The following is a 19700-nucleotide window of genomic DNA, read 5'->3' on the forward strand; positions in this document are numbered from 1 at the left end:
CAAATCATTTACACTCCACAGAGCCTGCAAAAGAGTGTATGGAAAATATTTCCACAGTTGCGAATCTTTCTCAAAATGAGAGTGAAAGAGATTGCATGCACACTTTGGAAACTACCGATAAGAGGTTTCAGAAAACGGAGGTCTTGGGCTCAGGTGAGGCAAAACTTGACATCATGAATGACAGCATCAGTAATATGAGTGGTAATACTAGAAATAATGATGCTTCATCAAAAAATATGAAACCTGTAAATTCAAATGAAGCTACCGGGGGTATGGCTCAATTACCTCAGAATGATGCCACTGAACTAAGACATCAGGACAAACATTTTGACCATGACAAACATGATAATGTACAGCGAAGAACTTTAACAGTGTCTCCCCCTGCTAAGAAAGAAAGGGAAAATGACAGCAACACTGAGAAAACTGAAAGTAATGTTGTCACTGTAGTAACCGAGTCAAAATCCACATCTGAACTACCGGTACCTAGGGCTAATCATGACATTGACCCTGCCGAGGAAGCCAAAGGTTCAGATAATAAGTCCAACAGAAATCATGAACTTAAAGTAAGAAACAGTGAGATGACAGGCCAAGATGCAACAGGAAAAAGGAAAAATGTTATCAATATTAACAAGCATTCATTAAGTACTGCTCAATTGGAAAAGAAAAAAGAAGATAAGCCTAAAGCCAGTTCAACAGCTGTATGTGATCACCCTTTAGTCAACACTGATAGTAACGTTGATAGCTCATTTGATTGGATGCCTGAATTATCACAAAATAATGTTGAGGAAAGGAAAGACTTTGATACAGCTGTGGAAGGTGTTTCGGCAGAAGGATTTACTGAGCCAAAAGTTGTGACTTTAGGTGCGGCTAACAAAAATATACCTAGCCATCATGGAAGTGCAGAAATAAGAGCAACTCATGAACAAGAAAAGAAAAGGGCCAACCAATTCAATGATTCCAAACAGGTTAATGATAGGATGGCAGAAAATTCACAATCGCAAGCATGCGACACTTCCCTTTACCAGGATAAAATAAATGTTAGCCCTGACCCACTTGAAGCAGGCTTAAGTTCTGAAGAAAACAAGAAAGAAAATGATGCTAAAACTGAACATGCTGTACAAGGTGCTGAGAAAAAAGATGGTGGTAATGTAGGCTCTGAGACAGACAAACATCCAGGTGGAGAATCAATGATTGATAGGCCTACTGAAACGACTAAATACCCAGTTCACTTAACATCCACTGATGGAAAATTAAGCTGTGGAAGCAAATCTATTACATTTGAGGGCAGTCAATCATTATTGCATTATGTATTTCTTGTGTATTCACAAAAAATAAGTGACTTGAAAAAGAAACATAGAGTTTCTATAGATTATAAAGATAAAAATGGAACAAAATTTATTGTTGTGCCCCAAAGTTCTTGCACTAATGAAGATGCAAAACAAGTCAGTGAAGATTTGAAGGAATTGTTCAAATGCGTTGAGAAAAATCTTAAATATGGTATCGTAGATTTTAGAAGGCTGGGCATTGATTCCACCAAAAAGGCTAAAGTGATGGACATTATTGCACAATGTGAAAGGGAGAATATGATTGTTCGTGTCCCAGTTGCTGAAAAAAATGTTGTCAAATTATGCAGTGAAAATCAGGAGATGTTGGATGATACTGTGCGAAAGATTAATAAAACCTTAGGGATTGTGCCTCCAAAAAAAGATAGCAACGTTGGAAATGCAGATTTTAAAGATAATAAGACAGCTCAACCCTTGAAAATATCAAAGAGCCAGACTTAAATTCTAAACATATATCAGGCAGAACTGAAAAAGCTGAGGAAAGTTCCAATCAGTCAGGTACCAGTAGTAAGGAGGGATCAGTTACATCAATGAACATGGGTAGTAAGAAGGGTGAGTCACTGATAAATGTGAGACTCATGCAGTTAAAGAAAATCAGTATATATTACAATTCTTCTATGACACCTACAAATATGAGATCACAGAGCTTTCAAAACGCTATAATGTTAGAATCAAATGGGACCCATCAATTGATGCAGGTACTATAAACATCATTCGGAAGATGATTGTCTTGCTGAGTCTGTAGAATTGGCAAAAGGAAAATTGAAATCTTATTTTCAAACAATACGTGGATTACTTGAGAAGGAGGTAGTTGATTTCAGCCACAACCCTGACATAACAGAAAAAACTATACAAGAGGCACAAGGGATGTTGGAAATTTACAAAAATGATGTCTCCTTTCTTTTAACACCAAAGGGGAAATTTGTCTTGTTCAGTGATAATAAACGATTGCTGCAGAAGGCTAAAAATGTGGTGGTGTCATCCTTGGGATTACTGTCTCAGAAATCTCACTCAGTAGGGAGCAGTGTGGACAAAGAACACTCACAAACTCCGCTAAAAGAGACAGTATCTGATAGTCCAAAATGTGAAACAGATAAAGCAACCAAAAAAGCTACAGTAGGGGAAGATATGTTAGCTTTTATGTTCCACGTCCACAGAGAAAGTTTGAGTAGTATTGCAAAGAACCATCGTGTAAAATTGGAATGGAATGAGGGTCATGATGTTGTCATAAAACCAGCAAAGGACAATGGCCAATGCACTGAGCAAAACCTAGAAGATGCGTATGAAGTGTTTGTTTCATTTGTGCAAAGCCTTCATACCAAGATGATATCCAAGGAGATAGACTTAAAGAGAAAAGATCTACCTACTAGCAGAATCAGTCAAGCTATCAAAGCAACCCAAGCCACCAATGACAAAATCCATATAATTGATAGCAATGAGCAAGTCAGAATATTAGGTGAGGCAAGTGAGGTGAAGTTTGCCACAGAGACATTCTGCAGTCACCTTGGTGTAAACATTCCCCAATCTCGTCATGGGGGACGGAAAAAAGGGGGATCTTTAGGCATTCAAAGAAGTAACAGTTCAGATGACAAAACAGACCAAAGAAGGAAGGTTTTATTAGAGTTTGAGGTGGGAAAAGTAAGGAAAACAAAAGTGTTAGTTTGTCAGGGAGATATAACAAAGGAAAGAGTGGATGCCATTTCAAATCCTGCCAATGAGAGACTTGACCATGGTGCAGGTATTGCTGGTGCTATTATTAAAGCTGGAGGATATGGCATTCAAAGAGAGAGTAATAACATCATTCAAAGAATGAGAAGACACCTCGACATAGCTGAAGTGGTTTACACTGGGGCTGGAACTTTACAATGTAAATGGGTTCTTCATGTGGTCGGTCCAAGATGGGATGAGAGAAATTTAGGGAGAGTGACAGAAGCCTTACATAATTGTTGTATAAATCTTCTATCATGGGCTGAAAGTTTAGGAGCAAAGTCTGTGGCCATACCAGCTATTGGTACAGGTACATGTATAGCGTTTTTATATCTTATATTTCATTTATGATATTAAAACCAATTGTACCCAACATATGCTGGCCTTGTAAGAAATATGTCATCCAAGCATTCAATTAACAGTTACAGTAGCTGTGTTTGGCACAGATTTGTTTTGTGAACTGTCCAGGACATTGTTAGATCTAACATTATCCCTCATCAGAGGTACTTAAGAAAGTGTAGCTTTTGGATGAAAATGACAGCCTTGACACCGTGCAGGATAGCTTGGAATGGAATCCGTAAGCTTGGTCATCCAAAAATAGCTTTGAACATATTTTGCTATTTAGGGCATAAAACAAGATGGCTGACAGCAAAAGCAGTGGTAGTAGCGGAAAATAATATACCCGTTTTCGACAAAAAATCAACAAGTTGTGTTGTGTAAGATGCTGTGTTCAGTGAGGTTCAGGTTCAATTACACATCTGTAAAGTCTCTGCCCCCATTTTACAAAACTTGCTGAGAAATCTCTGTTCATATGAAGAGAGTGTATGTTGACAGGGAGGTCAAATAATGATAGTGTCCAATGTAGTATTTCAGAGCAGCACAACAGTTATGTTTGTTTAATTTTATTAGTCAATAACAACAACATGACTAATAAACATAAACAACAATACAAACAACAACAACATTGGCAGAGAGTTGCATTGGGTCAAATAATGATAGTGTCCTTGTAGCGTTCCTTATGACCAGGGGTTTCAGTAAGTTTTGAGTAGGGGGCTAAAATAAAAAAGTAGGTAACCTGCAGCTGCATAGCAGCTGCCACAACCGCGAAGTGGTCATCGGGGAAGGATGTGGGAGGGGCGTCCCCCTCCGAGCCTAAGGCCCGAAGCCCTGGAAAATCAGCAAAAAAATTCATTTTTAAAGCTCACAATCACTTGAAATTATAGTATTTTCAGAAGTATTGTCAGCCATGTGCCAGGACAATTTGTGTTCATATCATAAAAGCCATTTTTCTGGGAGACTATATATGATAATCATAATTTAAAATGATAAAATTTGGGTATTGTTGAATATATTTTGAACAAAGAAAACTAATATCTAGAAAAAATTTGACAGTATTGCTTTGTAAAGTAAGAACCTTGATATACGGTATGATAAGGCAAGTCACACCTTAGAGTTACAAGTAGAACTCATGAACTGGTGAAATCCCTCTAAATTTTCTGGTAAAGAGGAAATCCCCCAGTTGATGCCATCCTGGAAGAAACGCTGTGATATTTTAAACACAGAAAACGATAATCTTTTCATTATTGTACCATGTTGTGCTTTAAATTAGGAACCCTGATGTTAGGTATGAAAGTGGGTAAATGAAGAACCTTAATACCATTTAAGGGAAGTAAAAATGATAATTTTTTTATCCATAATGATTAAAAATGATTATGTTGACCATATTTCACAAATAGAAACAAAGAAAGAACCTTGATATGGGATATAAAAATTTCAGAAGCTCGTATATTTGATTTAACCTGATGATAATTTTTAGCTCATATTTGGTATTTATATAAATACCAAAAAGAGCTTATATGATGAGTCGGTGCAGGCGTCTGTATGTCTGTATGTATGAGGGTATGTATGTGCGGATGTATGTCCGTCACACACAAAGGCTCCCATACCGCCAAAGCTACCATCTCAGCATTTGGTGTACAGGTAGATGCAAGGGTTGAGATGTGACGTTGTTCAAATGAACACGTCAGTGTCAAAAATGTGCAAATGAGGTAAGAAAAAGGGAAATCCTACAAATGTGCAGGAGTGGTGGCAGTAACTGAATCAGCCCACACATCTGAATAAGAGGATTTTGACCTTTAAAGCCGCACTTTTCAATCCCAGGTTCTCGCATTAGTGGAGTTCTCCTCCCAGTCAAACACCTGGCCAGTACGATGTTTGATTTCTATATTCATTACACAAACTGATCTAAACCTTTTGTCACATTTTGCTAATCCTGCAAACAGAGTTTATGCAAGCTTTTGATTGACGGTCGGTTCAAATCGCCAACGGTCATTGATTCCCCACCACAAACGCTCGAATTTCCTAAAAAATTGTCTTCCAGGCGCGTTAGACTTTGAATATAACCACAGAGTTCGATCGGCAGCAACTTCACGCTGACCGCTTGGCAGTCTGTCTGTGTTTTTGCGGCCGGGGAAAACTAAAAAGTGGCATTTTCTGGAGCGTGTGCCCGCGTGTTGCCTGTTTGGTGTCCACTTACACAATGAACGCCGCCATAGCTTGGCTTCCTTTTAAAGGGAGGCTCCGCCTTTAATTATTTGTGTATGCAGGGTACCTATTATGTTTGGGAGTGGTAGCAGTAACTGAAACAGCTGATTGGTCATTTCTTATCATTGTTTATGAACTGTGACATATTAACAGACCTGCTGAAACCATGGATGTCTATTTTTGTACATCCATGGTTGAAAGATTCTCTGCTATGCATGTTGCTAAAATTGACCTTACCTAAAGTTTCAGACCTTATTAACTTTTGTCATTCTTGGTTTTCTGTTTAACTATTTCTTGTTGTTTTTCTGGTTGTACTGTGCAGAAATTGTCATAACATCAATGTATAATTTTCCTGCACTGAACAGATAGAAACAACACTTATTGTTGATCTTTGGTATGTACTAATTCTGATCAAAATTGAGCGACACCGTATAATTGCGGTATTTTTGAAGTGAGTTCAAAGGTCTGCTTGTATTTTAAAACAATCAGGACGAAGTTCTTATTGATGTGGATAGTTTGAAAATCAGTACATATCATACCTCCAGCTGTACATACACATTGACGCCTATATGGCAGTGCAACACACGTCGGCCTACTAAAATTCAAACTGTTATAAATCAAGAAGTTTTTTCGTAAGAAACAGGTCATTGCCTTCAAAACATTTTAAACCTAGGTAATTATCCTTCTCTTGTTCCTTGGTGCGCTTTAAAAACCCAAGATTGTACAGCAAAGTTTGACCTCACGATCGGTTCTCCCTTTGTTTCAGCCATCTTGAATAGAGCTTTTGAGGGCCGACAGCAATAGTACCCATGTTTTCATTGGTGGATATAAAAGTCACCACATAGGGGTCACCAATTGCAGTAGCCAATAGAATCGTCAATTGCAATTCCGAATTTTATTCAGGCAATGCATGCTAGATGTGTTACACAGCGATCACAGTTGCTCGTCTACAAAACTGTGTTTCGTATAAAACCCGTAGCATAATTTGATAACACAGCTTGTCTGAACCATTTCAGAAGGTAAAAAATATTTTAGTGATGAAAGAGTCCCAATTTTCCAAAAAAGTAGCTGGTAAAATCGTGAGAGTAACCGGTCAATTTTGTCGGCTGCCGGTGCTTAATGAAACCCCTGATAACATCCACATTACATTGACTGAACGAACAACAACACAACAGCTATGTTCCTTGAATTTTATTGGTCAACAAAAACACAACTAATAAGCATAAATAACAATACAAACAACTGCAACCAGATGTCTGGGTACCCTGTGATCATGTAGTCATGTGGTTTGGCGGCCATATTGGATTTTCAAAGAAATCCAATTTAATCTTTAAAAATCTTCTTCTCCAGAACCAACCCACCATTTCATTTGAAATTTCACTTTTACCATCCTCAGTGTGAGTACTTTCAAGTTTGCGAAAATCATAAACAAAAGATCTCAAACACAATATTACAACATACCAAACATAAACAAAACACAATGACAAACAAAAAACATGGATTTACTAAGAATCTTTCTTCACACAAATCTAACAAATTAGAAATGAACACTCTTTGCAAAGGCTTTAAATTAATTCCCACACCAATAATAAATAAATTCATACTGAGAAAGAGACTCTGATACACAATAAAAAAAAAACTCAGAAAAATAAATTAAAACACACGTCCACACGGACTCCACAAACAACACAGGAAGCACAAGACACAAAAATTACCTAGAAGCTATGGTTAACTCTAGTTAGCATTTTCTTCCTCAACGCAAGGCAAACCATAAGTCTATTACAGAGAGGTATGTGACATACTACATATTAAGAAAACATGCTCATGCAGCTTCTAAATCCCAAGATATACACTTTAAACATTGTTTTTCTTCTTTATTGCATTAAGTTCTTTAAAACAATATATAAATACCATGTAAAATTGTTTGGAGGAACAGGAACTTAATTATTGGGTTTGAAATTAAGCAAATTTTACAATTTACATTTAATGGCCGATATAAAATCTAATCAATGTTTGAATATTGATTTATCCCCATTAAGTTATATACCAATGGTAAGGGCATTATCTGGGCTTTCTAAGAATGTATTGTTTATGGTACTTTGTTGTTTTTGTTTCCGACTAGCGGTAAATATGTTACCCCTAACCCATTCCTATTTTACTAGTGAGGGCGTGACAGCCCCCTACAAAACAAGTCATTACACTCTTACCCACCATCAGTTAAATGGCAAATAAGCAGATTATGACAGCTGAGAATACTAGCTAACAGAAAATCATAGTGGGTAAAATGCCTTAGAGGGGATGATTTCCATACCTGGCCAACGGACTGTTTTGTGCATATTGTTTAAAAAAAATCACTTAAAATTGACACAAACTGAAAGGCTTAAGCTTTGTAACTTTAAAATATGCGACTTTTCCCCATAAAACTATACATGTTTAGAAAGGCCCTTTTCAGAGCTTTCAATCAGTATAACATTTATATGGTTTCATAATTCATGGTTCGAGGCAGAAAGGGAAACATTACCCCTACCCCATATATTATAATTTTGTTTTTAAAAAATCACTTAAAATCGACACAAACTGAAAGGTTTAAGCTTTGTAACTTTGAAATATGCGACTTTTCCCCATAAAACTATATATGTTTAGAAAGGCCTGATTCAGCACTTTCAAAAAATGTAACATTTTTATGGTTTCATCATTCATAATTCGAAACAGAAAGGGAAACATTACCCCTACCCTTTATATTACACACGGATATGTGGCATACCACGTACTAAGAAAACAAACTCATGCATCCAGTAAATTTCAAGACACATACATTTAATGTTGTTTTTCTTGTTTATTGCACTAAGTTCTTCCAAAAAATAAATAAATACCTTATGAAAAATTGTTGGGAAGAACGCGAACTTAATTATTGGGTTTGAAATTTAGCAAATTTATAATTTACGGTCAATGGCCAATATAAAGTCTAATCAACATTAGTATATCCATTTATCCCCATTAAGTTATATATGAATAAAAAGGCCATAATCTGGGCTTTCTAAAAATGTAAAGTTTATAAAATTCTACTGTTTTTGTTGCCGTTGAGCGGTAAATATGTGACCCCTACCCCATTGTTGAAATCCAAGATGGCGGCAAAGACGGCTGCCAAGATGGCGCCAAATGAACCCGATGGGACAATATTTAATTTTGGGAACATCAAATTCATGAACTATAGACCCTAAGGATTACAAAAATGTAGGTTAAAAAAATATATCCATGGGGTGCATGGAAACCCAACCTTCTGACTAGAGTACTTTCAATCATGGCAATTGCTTTGGCACCACCAACACTGCTTGCAGCTTTAATTCTGAAATTATGTTTCTATAATCTTTATATACTGTTTGCTTTTGTGTAACGCAGTTTGTTGAAGATGGCAGAAATATCTCTGTTCATTTACTTGTGAATTAAGCAATGTAAAGTGTATGCAAAAGAGTAAAGAGTAACCTTTTGGGTTTTTTCGTAGGTATTTACGGTGTACCAAATCATATCTGTGCCAAAATGATGTATCGTGCTGTAATGACATATCTTGGAAGTCAACTTAACAAAGGTAAACTAGATGAAATACACTTCATTGATATCGACAAGAACACTGTTAAAGCTTTCACAAAAGTTTTTCAAGAAGAGCTTGAAAGGGATGGCTCTTCATACTCTAAACCAGAAGATTTTGGTGGGGATACTGAAATTTGGGGTTGTGGAAGCCCTGTTGATGGACCTCTGTATGGTAGGAAAGGCACAGGTTTGAATCAGCCTGACATAAAACAGTTAACTGAAGGACAAGTTATGCACAGAGGAAAATCTGATTCATCTTCCAAAGGCAGTTCAAACAGCCATGGAGCCATCCCCAAGTCAAGTTCAAGGGCATCTGGCACTGATGATAAAACTGACAGAAGTGAGGATCTAATGGAAAACACATGTTCTATCTGCCTTGATGATATTGAAGACCCTAAGGAATTAGCATGCAAGCATACATTCTGTAAAGCTTGCATTGATCAATCAGAAAAGGTCAGAGGTCCAACCTGTCCAGTCTGCAAACAGATATTTGGTTTGCTAAAAGGAGACATGCCTGAAGGACAAATGACTCACAGATTGGACAAATTACAAAGTCTTCCAGGGTTTTCAAAATGTGGTAGCATCGTCATCACATACTACTTTCCATCAGGCTATCAAAAGGTAAGTTCTTACTTTTGTTGAGATGTTCCCACAATAACTGAAGAAATACTGATATCACAACAACAGTGTTTTCTAATGAATTGGTAACTTGCAATGACTGATATTGGTAACATAGAGGAAAATGTTGTCATGGACAATCGATCCACTATGACTTGTTTGCACGATATAATACGTGTGTGTGTGTGTGTGTGTGTGTTGTGTGTGTGGGTATATATATATATATATATATATATATATATATATATATATAAATATATAGATACATGTATAGGTGTGTGTGTTTGTGTGTGTGTGTGTGATATGAGTTAAGCCGTCTTACTCACCATCCACACATAATAGAATGAAGAGTTGCCCCATCTATGGGACAGGACCGCCCACATAAATCATAAATCAAACTGATCCGTAATTAGCTCAGTTGGTAGAACATCCAAAATGGATTCAGGGGTGTGGGTTCAAGTCCCACATGGGTCACTTTACTTTTCATTCGTCACTGAATTTACAAAATTTCATATGGTGCATCATTTCAAATTTATAATATATATATATATATATATATATATATATATATATATATATATATATATATATATATATATATATATTATATATATATATATATATAGTCACTTTCATTAGTCACTGAATTTGCAAAATATATGGTGCATATATATATATATATATATATATATATATATATAATATATATATATATATATATATATATATATATCTGTCTTTGTATGCAGCAAAGCACAATCATCCAGCCCATGTGGATTTTTGTTTGTGTGTGTGTGTGTTGGGGGGGGCTATTGGTTTAAACTACACATAATGGTAGCAATATATTCCCCAATTTAGGATATTCCTGTCGAGACAATTGTTGGTGTTATCAAAAATGAATCACTCCTCTATGCAAAAAATTCAGAAAATTATCGAATGAGAAACAAAACAGCAGGTTACTACAAATCAAACATTTTCACACACTATTTCAGGAAGAGCATCCAAACCCTGGAAAGTGGTACACTGGTACAACTCGAACTGCATATCTACCTAACAATGCTGAAGGTCAGGAAGTCTTGAAACTGTTGAAGATTGCCTTTGACCGCCGACTCACTTTCACAATCGGTAGATCAGTTACAAGTGGTTTAACAGATATGGTGACTTGGAATGATATCCATCACAAGACAAACATGTATGGTGGACCTACAGGGTAAGGTCAACCGATTGTCAGACCTACATCACACAGTTAATCGACTCCCAAACTTGGCATTGAAAACTAAAGTCAAATTAAATGCATGTAAGCATCTTGAATATGTGTCATTGTCATTAGACTCGTGTCCATCTGGTTTGATCAGAATTGTCCCCAGCATTTCAGGTTAGTTTAAGCTGCAACAATTAACTTTTAACTTCAATAAAGTGCAGACAAGGTAAACAATGCAGCATGAGGCCTCTTAGGCTCCAGGTATGTGGGGGATCAGAAATCGACAGTCTGCGCCCCCAATCTGCGCTAGCGCATTTCAATCTGCGCTATCAATCTGCGCTCCCATTCTGCGCTATCAATCTGCGCTCCCATTCTGCGCTCTCGATCCATGAATGTTTTGATTTTAGTCATTACGGTGGCATTTGTGACACTGCCGCGATATAGCTGCCCGCTAGATAATAAAACATGGCATGGTTTAGTGTTGAAATAGATTTGTTTTTGTACACCATACCGACTGTCAGGAAGACTGGTTGTAAGATCGAATGCAATTCCGAATCAAGTGCGACATACACAGTTATAGTCTCATGGATCCTTAGGGCTATGAAGAAGACATTCGATGAATTTTCTTTCTCATATAAAAAGGTTGAGAAATGATCAAGTACATGTAGTAAAAGGGAGTGGCAGGGCTTGCTACCTGCCACTGCAGCAACCTTGCGACATTGATTGAAGATGTTTGTAGGATGTCCTACGGAAGCGCAAGTGGATACAAACTTTTGGTTTGGGTTACCGTCACTATTTAAACCTTTTTACGATTTCTCTGTCGATATTGAGCATTTCTGTTCATGTTCAGAGAAACGTTTGAGCCTGACAATTCTGACGTAATCTGTTCGCAATGTCCGTGATGATGATTGACAAGTCTACGTCAATTTACGTCAAGCTAGCTGAATACACGCGTGTGCGGCCGGTGGCCTGTAGATGACGTGACACAATGGCTATCTGGCTATGTACTGATCAAGAAGGTAGGTTTGGAGTAAACTTGCCAAAGTAATTCACAGTAATTGTGCACAAAATAGCGAAAATCGTAAAGGGAAATGTAAGTCATGTCTTTCTGTTTCACATAACGCAATACAATGCCTGGCCTGTCACTATAAATATTGTTTCTCTGACTGAGTGCTGACGTTGTGAGTTTGACTCCGATTGAGGATTTAATGAATTTCTCAAATAAAGATGACATCACTGATCTGAGAGAGTGATGTCGAAGAAACTGATACTATGACGGTGACGATTAGGTAAGTTGATGCCATAACACATAGCAGAAGACAAGTAAATACAATGATATATTTTCTCAAGATGTTTTCGATTTTTCAAGATTTGCACTTGATAACAGGAAGGCGATTTACATGTAGTCCTATCATGCAAAAGTGAATGTCTGTGAACTTGGAACGCTCTGATTTCTACCAGTCCATTTCATCTTCAGTGGTTGGTTCGAACTGTAAATTGTTTTTTCAATCGTCCACAAGGACGACCCACGAATAAAACTGCATAACTTTTGTGGCACTTTCAATGCTGCTCCTTCATGTATATGATCGTATAGCTGGCATTGATCAACAAATTATGACATCCGTTCTAGCTTTTATATCATGCGAGGCGTTGTGGCTATCGACACGATGATCGTGTCGGTAAGCAGGAATAAAAAGCAACTTAGCGACACGATCATGATAATTTGCGATCAAATGCAAATTGTACACTTAGGCCTATGTCACCATTTTGCGTTATCAAGTGGTCTCAAATGTACGGCTTTCGAGCTGAAATAAAATTTCCTCATGTGACAAAAAGTGTGTTCTCCATAATTTAGCCTTAGGCCCATGTGTTCAATTGACAATTGAATTGCTGGCATCGCTTGCTAAAATCCACTGCCGTTTTATAATAAACCACCTTTGAAATCTTGTTCGCGATCTCAATATTTCACGTTTTCGAGGCTCAAACTGCCAAAAAATTGAATTTGAGAGCATAACAAACAAAATCGCAGCTTGAAAGAGACAACAATACTTCTTCTATTTATATTGCTAATTTTCTCCCCCGTTGGCATCGATAACCCGATGGCACACCGGGAACACAGAGTGATCACATGTGAACGATGGAAGCCGAGCCTCAGGAGACGCACGTTCGAATCCCGATCGCCGCCACGTGTTTTTTTTTCCCTCTTTATTTTCTGTCAGTTACTTTGTAATTTTTCCCTTCTCGCTCTTTTACTCTCCTTTCCTATTTTTGCTATTTTCTCGCTAAATTCATTGCATTTGACAATCTCCGCCGATCCACTGCCAGTAATTTGAGTCAAACTAACAAACCCCTCATCTCAAGCAAAGCGCCATACTAGTAGCCTACACACAGTACGTACACAGCCGATGTATGGAACTCACCATCACTCGTTTGCGACATTTCCAGGATAAAAGATGGCCGTCAAGTTTGAAACGTCGTGCATACTTTTTTTTGCATTTTAGCTTATTTATATGTAATTTAGGGGGTTGCACGCTGTAGGGTTAGAGTCGCCATTGAGTAGCGGATATAGTCACCAAAACATGCAAACCTTCCTAACTCCATGACCAGACCGAGTACGCCCATATTTTTTTTAAGAAACATATTTTCTCTATATTCAATATTCAAATTTTCTAATTGAGATGATAATTAAAGTCTTGAGATGTAAAAAACTATAAAAAGGACGTTTCAGGAAAAGCAAAATGATCGTGCAAATAAGTAAGAAAAACCGCTTATTTGCACGATGATCGTGTCTATAAGAAGCATTTTCTGCTTATTTGCACGATGATCGTGCAATAAGCGGAAAATACTTCTTATAGACACGATCATCGTGTGGATTATCCGTTTGTTTTTCTTATCTACACGATGATCGTGTCGGTATGTGTTGTTCTTTATCAAAACGATGATCGTGTCTTTAAGAAGCATTTTCCGCTTATTTGCACGATGATCGTGTAAATAAGCGTAAAATGCGTCTTATAGACACGATCATCGTGCAAATAAGTTAGAAAAACTGCGTATTCGCACGATCATCGTGCAAATAAGCGGGAAATGCGTCTTATAGACACGATCATCGTGCAAATAAGTAATTAAACTGAGTATTTGCACGATCATCGTGCAAATAAGCGGAAAATTAGTCTTATTGACACGACCATCGTGTGGATAGGTAAGAAAAACCACGTTATCCACACGATCATCGTGTCGGTAAGCATTTTTTTTTGTGCATTCACACGATGATCGTGTCGGTAAGCATTTTTTTGGTCTATTCACACGATGATCGTGTCGATAGGCGCCACCCATGCGAGGAGGTCAGAAACGACAATGTACTCCCTTGTCACCGCATCAACCTGTCCCGATATAATCAAGGCAAGGTGGTGTCACGTCTGCAAAGATAATAAATTACGTACCATTATTCCATAGACGCACACTCACCCATAAATGTATGTGTGTGCTCCTTCTCTTCCGATTGTTGAGACCATGTTCATAGGGAACGATTGAACTAACAAGCACAAAAATTGCGATTGAAGTTCCGCTCTTGTAAACAATGGTCAGTCCGTAAATCTTTCTCTGGTCACAATCCCTCACGAGCATGTCCCTGTAATTTCTCAATAATTTCACAAGCTGAGCATCTCTATCAGCTCATTTTCAACCCAACTATCACTATTACAGTAGCTAAACCAATAAAATAGTTAATTTGAGTGGTGAAAACTAAATAGATTCGTTCGAGATTACTGCAAACTTTTCCACAGATGTGAAGACAAAATATCCAACTCTAGCCAAAACATGACTCTGCGTTTTGGGCGGTTGCACTCGAAGTCTTTATACCAATATTAGCTACAACTTTATATCAAGGAAAACGGTTGTGCGACAGGCACGTTCAATTCGAAAATAGAGAGCAACTTGAAGGCAAACTTGATCGAAACATGGAGGTTTAAAAAGACCTCCTTTGACTAAGTTATGATTAAGTTATGATTGGAAAAATCTCGCTGTAGTGTAGCGAAGCCCCTTCAGACAGGTTCCTGCGTGAAATATTACATATAAATGGACAATATGTGGAACTCGCGGTAGAGAAAGTCATGACCACTGTACTGTCAACAGTGCGCACGACGTAACGAGTCATTCTTACAAGGACGCTGTGTAATTTGTCTTCGCTACCGCTGGTAGAGGCCCAGTAAAATGTTTTACAACCTTGGTGTTTAGCTTTTAATTAACAGCTGGTATAGTCTTTGTCAAGAAGGATTTTATAAAAGAGAGATTCGTACATTCGTACATCTGATCCCCTTTTTCAACAATACTAGCAATGGAGCAAGAGAGTCAGTTACTACATGTATTAGAAACCCAATGGGAAAATCGGTCAACAGCCCAGACGTCGCATGGTCACCATGGAAACCGGCGGTTCTATTCAGAACAGAACGTACAGCAGGCGATGTTTCACCATCTCCACAAAATGGAATCATTTACGTAATGCTTATCTTTGACCCCCAAAACCTCGAATAGCTAAATTGTACCAACCACGAAACTAGTTCAGTCACGTGAATATGTATATTTCGATACATATATGAATCCTTTCACAACGCAACGCATCAAAAATAAAGGTCGCGGTTCTGGTTCAAGGACGTTCACGAGAAGACTACGTCAACTAACGTCTATCCCAACAATTTTTGACGTTCTTTATTTGGCTACGAACGCTTGTTGCTCTGAAGATCAGTAACCTAAAACTGATAGAGATAGTCCCGAATTTAGTTCTTTAGCTTGCTGGGTCTGTAAAAGCATCTGGTCATCATTGCACATCGCATCGACATGAGTTTCTAAGAACTTTTACGCTTTGTATCACGGTCCCTCTGTCATAACTTTTGACACTGTCCCTCCCCTAACTGTGGAAAGACGATGATTCGTAATACCATGGAGCTAAAAACAGAAGAGGTATCCCTCATGGTAATTTAGAACTGTCGTATATCGTCATGTTCCCTGGTCAAACAAAGCCGCATATGCAACAGTATATGCTTTAATCCATCGAAACCTGGAATCATATCTCACAAGACACGACGTCATGATCAATGGTATAGACAGTAGACACTAGGATACAGCGACATTGCACTTTTATGTGATATCGGATATTTTCAGGAAATTAGGATTGTTAAGTCAGATATGAGGAGAGGGGAAATCTCCAATATATCGGATATTTACCCGTGATTTGACAAGTCTTTAGTATTGTCTAGTATTGTAAATAAAATCAGACTGACGACGTCGGGCTGAACCAGATCAATGAGGTGGTGAAATCTTCGGTAGCACCTACATTGGATATACTTACCTGCGTTTTGACAAGTCTCGTATCACCAGGTAAAGCATATGACAAATGTGACTTTTCGTACAGTGCTTGTATCAAAGTTAGAGTTAGACTGACAACGCCGGGTTGAGCCAGATCTATTCATGGGTGAAATCTCTGATATTTATCGGATAGAATTACCAGCGATTTGACAAGTGTAGTCTCGGTATTAGAGTCCCAACATCGCCGATAAAAATCGGATAATCGACGATTACGCAGACCCAGCGTGCCCACATACAAGGTACCTCGTTGTGGTGACGTCTAGTATTGACATGGGACTCAACATATATTCCAAGTCTGTTATCTATAACAGAAATATATATCTATCTATAACAGAAATATATGGGACGTCAAACTTCGATAGTGGACAGTAAATAACCAATATTTAAAAATTGTGCAAAGTCGCTCCTTCATGTGGAAATACCCGATCGGTTAGGTTGTGCAGTTGACTTTCCCGATACTTTGGTGACTTATTAGTCATTTTTGGAACTAGATTTTCAACATAATGACACGTCAACGATGACATTTAATTTAGTTTTTTGTTCCACAATGACAATTCTAGCTTTTCAGTGACCACAGTTTAGTCCCGCAGTGTTCTACCTTTCTGAACACAGTTCATGCGTACGTGCGAAGATATTTTTGAAAACAGACACGACAGTCATGACAGTCAAATTCGGTCTTCGCGTAACTCAGCAAGATGTTGTGCCGATTCGGCAAACTCGGAAACTGTTCAGCCCGATCTTTTTTGAATGAGGTAAAGCAGATTTTAGTGAGAAAAAGAAGTTAGCCAGTGAAAACACTTGCATTCACCAATGCACTTTTATTTGGGGACATTAGGTTGACCTACTGTGCGGACACATAAGCTTAGGCCTATAGGCCTAAGGCAACAAACCATCTACCACTAAGTTATTCTATAGACAGTTTGAGCAAAGTCGTTCGCCGGGGAAAAAGTAATGGACAAAAATACAAGTTTCCAAAACAATAATGTAATATGTTGTCCCTTTTACCTTGGATATTCTTTGAATTATAATCACTACATGATCTGTACCCTGAGAGTTCGAGAGCGCGGAATGGGAGCGCAGATTGATAGCGCAGAATGGGAGCGCAGATCAATCAGATTGAAATGCGCTAGCGCAGATTTGGGGCGCAGACTATCGATTTCTGACCTCTCACATATGCCTCTTATCAATGTTTCAGACATCATGTAATGCAACACATTCATGCATTGCATTGCATTATTTTGTGTATATCTACGGTATATAGATTTTTGGACAAATTTCATTGCTAGAGTGCTACTTGTGGGCAATTAATATTTTTCTAAGGTCAGAGGATACTCTTTATGTTACAAAATACGTGCACTTTAGCTGTTTCTCCATTCTTTATTTCTCTCTTTTTAAGGCACCTCAAGTCAGGGCCTTCTTCATAGTAATTATTGGTATTTTCATATCTACTTGTATGCAGCCAAACCGTATTCAAAGTTCAATTTTTCTTAGCTAATGTATGTTGGTAAGTGACAGAACAATATATGTCACAGAAGTTTAGGATGACCTTTACCCATCATTGCTTATTACACTGCATCTAGAAAAAGTGTCAACTTACCATTTAGCAGGATATGACATTCTTTTGTACCCTTTAATCTCAGGCTTCTTCCATGCTTTGGAGCCATTTTAATTTTATGAAAATCTAATTTTAGACTTAATGCACTTGACGACCGGTCTGCTTCTGTATATGAGATTCGTTAGTAGGAAACTCAGATATGTTCCTCAATGTTGAGCTTTGCTTTCAGTGAAGGGGAGCTTATCACATTGGTAGTTGTCTGTCAACTTTTTGCATTACAAGTCTCTTGTTGAAAACCACCAGTTCAACTGCTTTTTGGCGCCATTTACTGGAGAGACAGAATTATTGGGCACAAGTAGAACTTTATTTCTACCAATTAAATTGTTTTTTTGAACAATTGTAGAATTTAAGACGTTTAACATTTTATAAATTTTTGATCTTAATGACAGGTTTGGTTATCCTGACCCTGATTATCTCAAAAGTGTCAAAGAAGAGCTTGCTGCTAAAGGTGTCAAATGATAGAGACATTTAAAGTGAATCTGTTGCCTTTATCCAGTTTTATACCCAGTCTTCTTGGACGAAGGCAAAGAGTGTGATTTGAAGTGTAAAATAACTTTCATAATGACTTACAGCCAACTTGCCTGTGGTATGTTTGACTATACAATTTAACATCCTATGCTTGTAAGAACAAATGGCTTATGTTGTTTGTGATCAAATGTTTGTGAACAAATTGAATTACTGAATTGTTCGAGAGTTATTTAGCTATACTTTAATACTAGAAAATACTCTTTTTAGGAATCCAATGATTTTCTATGCAGACTTTTAATGTCTCCTTGAGACAAATTAAGTCAGAGCACATGAATAAATTTGAAACTAATCATCTCGAGATTTTTCTTTAAACATGATCATTTTGACGCCAAGATAGCCATTGCCAATGATTATTTTCCAGAGCCATTCAGACTGTAGAACCTCAATCTTTAAATTCAAGTACTCAGATACAAAAATACTTATGTGAGCATGACTGTTTCTTTTCAAAACAATTTAACATAACAGTTTCGTCAGGAAATATTTTCGTATCTTGAGTCATTACTTGTATGGTAGTCCAAACAAGAGACTAAAACCCTCAGAGCCGGTGACCATTTGTCCAACGTGAGAAGGGCAATGGTCTCCTACCTCAAGGGTACATATAGTCCCTTGTTTGGGATATGTTTTTATTACTTGCGTCTCCTATGTAATTTTCACTCAAAATGTTTGTGTTTACATGCAAATGGCAATCATATACTTTATTCCCAGATAAATGAAAATCACCAGAAAATAGAATGATTTTCTTCATTGAATGGGGATGAATACATTGAAATAGCTGTGATGTAATGTATTTTTTGTGCATGATTTAAAAAAACTGGGTGGTCCTATGTAAAACGTGTTATTTTATCATTTTGAAATCCCAATGTTGTCAAATTGAACATGGTTATTGGTCACTTTCAATCAGATAATGACTGAGCAGCACGCTTCATCATCAACAAGGTAGCATTGAATTCTTTTGGGTGCGCAGTGATCAATATGAGGCATGTAGTAAGATCAGATGTGATCAAACATTGTTAGCTTGAGCTCCTATATTCAGAGTTCTTTCAATCAGTGTTTGTACAAGGACAACACACAATTGTACCCATTGAACATACATGTATCAATATACACATATTGACTGGCTACAGCAACAGCATACGTCTGTACCCCGAGGGACTGTGAGTCACCCCCAAAAACAGTTTTTGGGGGTGACTCACAG

At 37.6% G+C, this 19700-nt stretch overlaps 1 protein-coding gene across 1 annotated transcript; it reads left to right on the forward strand.

The window, feature by feature from the left end:
• The first annotated feature begins 1570 nt into the window (after positions 1-1570).
• On the forward strand, positions 1571-19113 carry LOC139128759 (uncharacterized). Its single transcript, XM_070694486.1, has 4 exons — positions 1571-3360; positions 9097-9803; positions 10793-11010; positions 18367-19113. The coding sequence occupies exons 1-4, from the start codon at positions 2211-2213 to the stop codon at positions 18434-18436; spliced, it is 2145 nt and encodes a 714-aa protein (XP_070550587.1). The 5' UTR covers positions 1571-2210; the 3' UTR covers positions 18437-19113.
• The last annotated feature ends 587 nt before the right edge of the window (positions 19114-19700 follow it).

This window comes from Ptychodera flava, unplaced genomic scaffold (genome assembly GCF_041260155.1).
Source record: "Ptychodera flava strain L36383 unplaced genomic scaffold, AS_Pfla_20210202 Scaffold_67__1_contigs__length_642179_pilon, whole genome shotgun sequence".
Classification (NCBI taxonomy): Eukaryota; Metazoa; Hemichordata; class Enteropneusta; family Ptychoderidae; genus Ptychodera; species Ptychodera flava.

Bases quoted from the DNA above. Each gene is read 5' to 3' on its own strand.
- LOC139128759 (XM_070694486.1), top strand. From the start codon at position 2,211: ATGTTGGAAATTTACAAAAATGATGTCTCCTTTCTTTTAACACCAAAG. The intron at 3,361-9,096 runs GTACATGTATAG...GTTTTTTCGTAG, and splicing joins CATACCAGCTATTGGTACAG to GTATTTACGGTGTACCAAAT. The intron at 9,804-10,792 runs GTAAGTTCTTAC...ACACTATTTCAG, and splicing joins TTCCATCAGGCTATCAAAAG to GAAGAGCATCCAAACCCTGG.